The sequence below is a fragment of the Lipotes vexillifer genome, unplaced genomic scaffold (genome assembly GCF_000442215.2).
Source record: "Lipotes vexillifer unplaced genomic scaffold, Lipotes_vexillifer_v1.1 scaffold241, whole genome shotgun sequence".
NCBI classification, from domain to species: domain Eukaryota; kingdom Metazoa; phylum Chordata; class Mammalia; order Artiodactyla; family Lipotidae; genus Lipotes; species Lipotes vexillifer.
In genome coordinates, this window is record NW_006784922.1 from 2,887,545 (window position 1) to 2,890,311 (window position 2,767).

Below are 2,767 nucleotides of genomic sequence, written 5' to 3' on the forward strand. Positions count from 1 at the left end.
TTTTTTTTTTGCGGTACGCGGGCCTCTCACTGTTGTGGCCTCTCCCGCTGTGGAGCATAGGCTCCAGACGCGCAGGCCAAGCAGCCATGGCTCATAGGCCCAGCCGCTCTGCGGCATGTGGGATCTTCCCGTACCGGGGCACGAACCCATGTCCCCTGCATCGGCAGGCGGATTCTCAACCACGGCGTCACCAGGGAAGCCCTAAATATACTTTTTTATTATGTGGGCTCTCATGCCAGAAAAAGCATTAGGCATGTCCTACTTCTCATCTCTAAGGTAAACATAATTGGTTTAATACAAGGAACATGGGCTTTGGAAACAAGAACACCATTAATTCCTCCAGGGGAAGGGCAGGGACCTACTAACCATCTTAGAGTTAAGCATTTTTTAAATTGAAGTATAGCTGATTTACAACATTGTATCAGTTTCAGGTATACAGCAAAGTGACTGAGTTTTACATACATATATATATATATATATATATATATATATATGTATATATATATATATATACATATATATATATACATACACATTTATATATATTTTATATATGTAATAGATATTCTTTTTCAGGAGGTAAGCATTATCGATGTAACAAAAGGGACATGGCTTTGGAGGCAAGAAGGCCTGGTTCATATCCTAGTTCCTATAGTTACTAGTTACAGTAAGCAGAAAAGAGGCTGCGGAGCCCATTTTTTTAGGGTTTGGTTTGGTTTGGTTTTTTGCAAAATATGACTTTAGAAACCCTGGAATGGAAATGGAAAACACACCAGAAATGCCTTCAGATCTATGGCCTTAAAGAGAGCTTGAGCAGAGCTCAAAAATTACCTAAGTTCAAACACAGATTCAGGGAAGTGATTAAGACATCTATGGGGCCCCTCGGCTTTTCCACAATTTTGTTTTTAAAGATTTATTTATTTATTTATTTTCGAGGTGCCAGGCCTTAGTTGCAGCACACGAGATCTTCGTTGTGGCACGTGGGTTCTTTTAGTTGCGGCATGCATGTGGGATCTAGTTCCCTGACCAGGAATTGAACCTGGGCCCCCTGAGCTGGGAGCGTAGAGTCTCATCCACTGGACCACCAGGGAAGTCCCTCCACAATTCTTGATTCCATCTAGTGTACTATTTGATTTTACTCTTTAAGCTTATTTCATAGTGAAAGAAAGAGTAACCAAAATCTATCTTTGTGACCCCAGGGCTTACAATAAATCAGGTGGCTATTAGGTGGTTATTACTTCAGGATGACTAAACCATCATTTTACTACTCTCTTGGTCCCTGAGATTTCTGGATTAATAATTTTAAAAGATAAATTTAAAACTTTTCTGTGTTTAGAATTGAAAATTTTCACTTACGCCTTTATGCCTCTTCTGCTCTCATGCCAATAATCCAGTGTTTCTCAAAGTATAGGTCTCAGATCACTTGCTTAACAATCATCTAATCTGCTAATTTAATGTTCAGGTTGTTGATGGTAGCAAGTTTTGTGATACCCTAAGCCCACAGGGATTTCCCAATTCTCTGATCAACAGGACTTAATTGTCCTGTATTGTTATTTACTTGTTTTATATACATTTCTTGAATTCCTAACTAGTTCCTTAGGGCCAGGGCAAGCCTGCTTTTTGCATTCTTACAGGGTATAGTACTGCATTATGCTGGCCCTCCCATTCCCTAAATAAATATATTTTTGTAAAATTGGTGTTTTCCCTGGAGTACTGTTCATCAACAAACTCACAAAACCTTATTTGAAAATGAAAATACTTACTTGCATCAACCATTGATTTATATTCCAAGAGTTGTTGTTTGGTCTGTGCTCTTACCCTGAAAACAGATAAAGAGAAGAAAGTTATATACTTATTGAGGTTTTACTCATTACTATATTATAAATCAACTCATCTTTTTGGCAAGTTGGTGCAACAAAATGAGTATAAATAAATAGCATTAAGGTCTTCCATTTTGGCCTATTTTATTTAAAACAGGCATAAAGAATTTAAGGCCTCAGAAAAATACTCAAAATGAAATACAGTAGGAAAACAGCATCTGTGAGGAAAAGTTTAAAATTTGATTTTTAAATTTATTCTTCTTCTTTTTTTTTTTTTTTTTTTTTTCCTTGCGTTATGCGGGCCTCTCACTGTCGTGGCCTCTCCCATTTGCGGAGCACAGGCTCCGGACGCGCAGGCTCAGTGGCCATGGCTCACGGGCCCAGCCGCTCCGCGGCATGTGGGATCTTCCCGAAATGGGGCACGAACCCGCGTCTCCTGCATCGGCAGGCGGACTCTCAAGCACTGCGCCACCAGGGAAGCCCATTTTTAAATTTATTCTTAATGGGCCACACTGAAATGAGGCTTAAAGAGAAGGGCTACACAAAGAAATAGATCAAAACGAGTCAGGTGGACCTTTGTGAGAGAATAGTGTTTGGTAGCCAGGACCTCTTTGGGGCATTTCTTCCTAAGTGGAAAACACAACAAATAAGGGAATAGGGGAAGGTAATACAGGGAAGCTATTCTTTCCAGGAGTCGATGAAGCCCATATATGCATTCAAGAAGGCCATGGGATATTCTAGCTGTGGACAGTGGCTAATAATATGGCCATCCAGAATTGACAATGGACTGCAGTAGCATTTTCCTGTATGGCTCCAAGAACTCTGGATAGGGAATGACCAGATCCAAAGACTCACAGATAGGACTTCCCTGGTGGTTCAGTGGTTAAGAATCCGCCTGCCAATGCAGGGGACACAGGTTCGAGCCCTGGTCCAGGAAGATCCCACAT

General features: G+C 40.7%; 1 protein-coding gene and 1 pseudogene across 1 annotated transcript in view; both read right to left on the minus strand.

Annotated features, from left to right (window-relative positions):
- The window catches only part of CENPH (centromere protein H), a 22,973-nt gene that overhangs the window by 16,723 nt on the left and 3,483 nt on the right, over positions 1–2,767 (minus strand). The window contains exon 2 of the mRNA XM_007457083.1: positions 1,764–1,819. Coding sequence (XP_007457145.1) covers positions 1,764–1,819 — 56 coding nt within the window. The remainder of the gene's footprint in view (positions 1–1,763; positions 1,820–2,767) is intronic.
- LOC103076823 (mesoderm-specific transcript homolog protein-like) overlaps positions 2,499–2,767 on the minus strand; it is a 2,631-nt pseudogene continuing 2,362 nt past the window's right edge.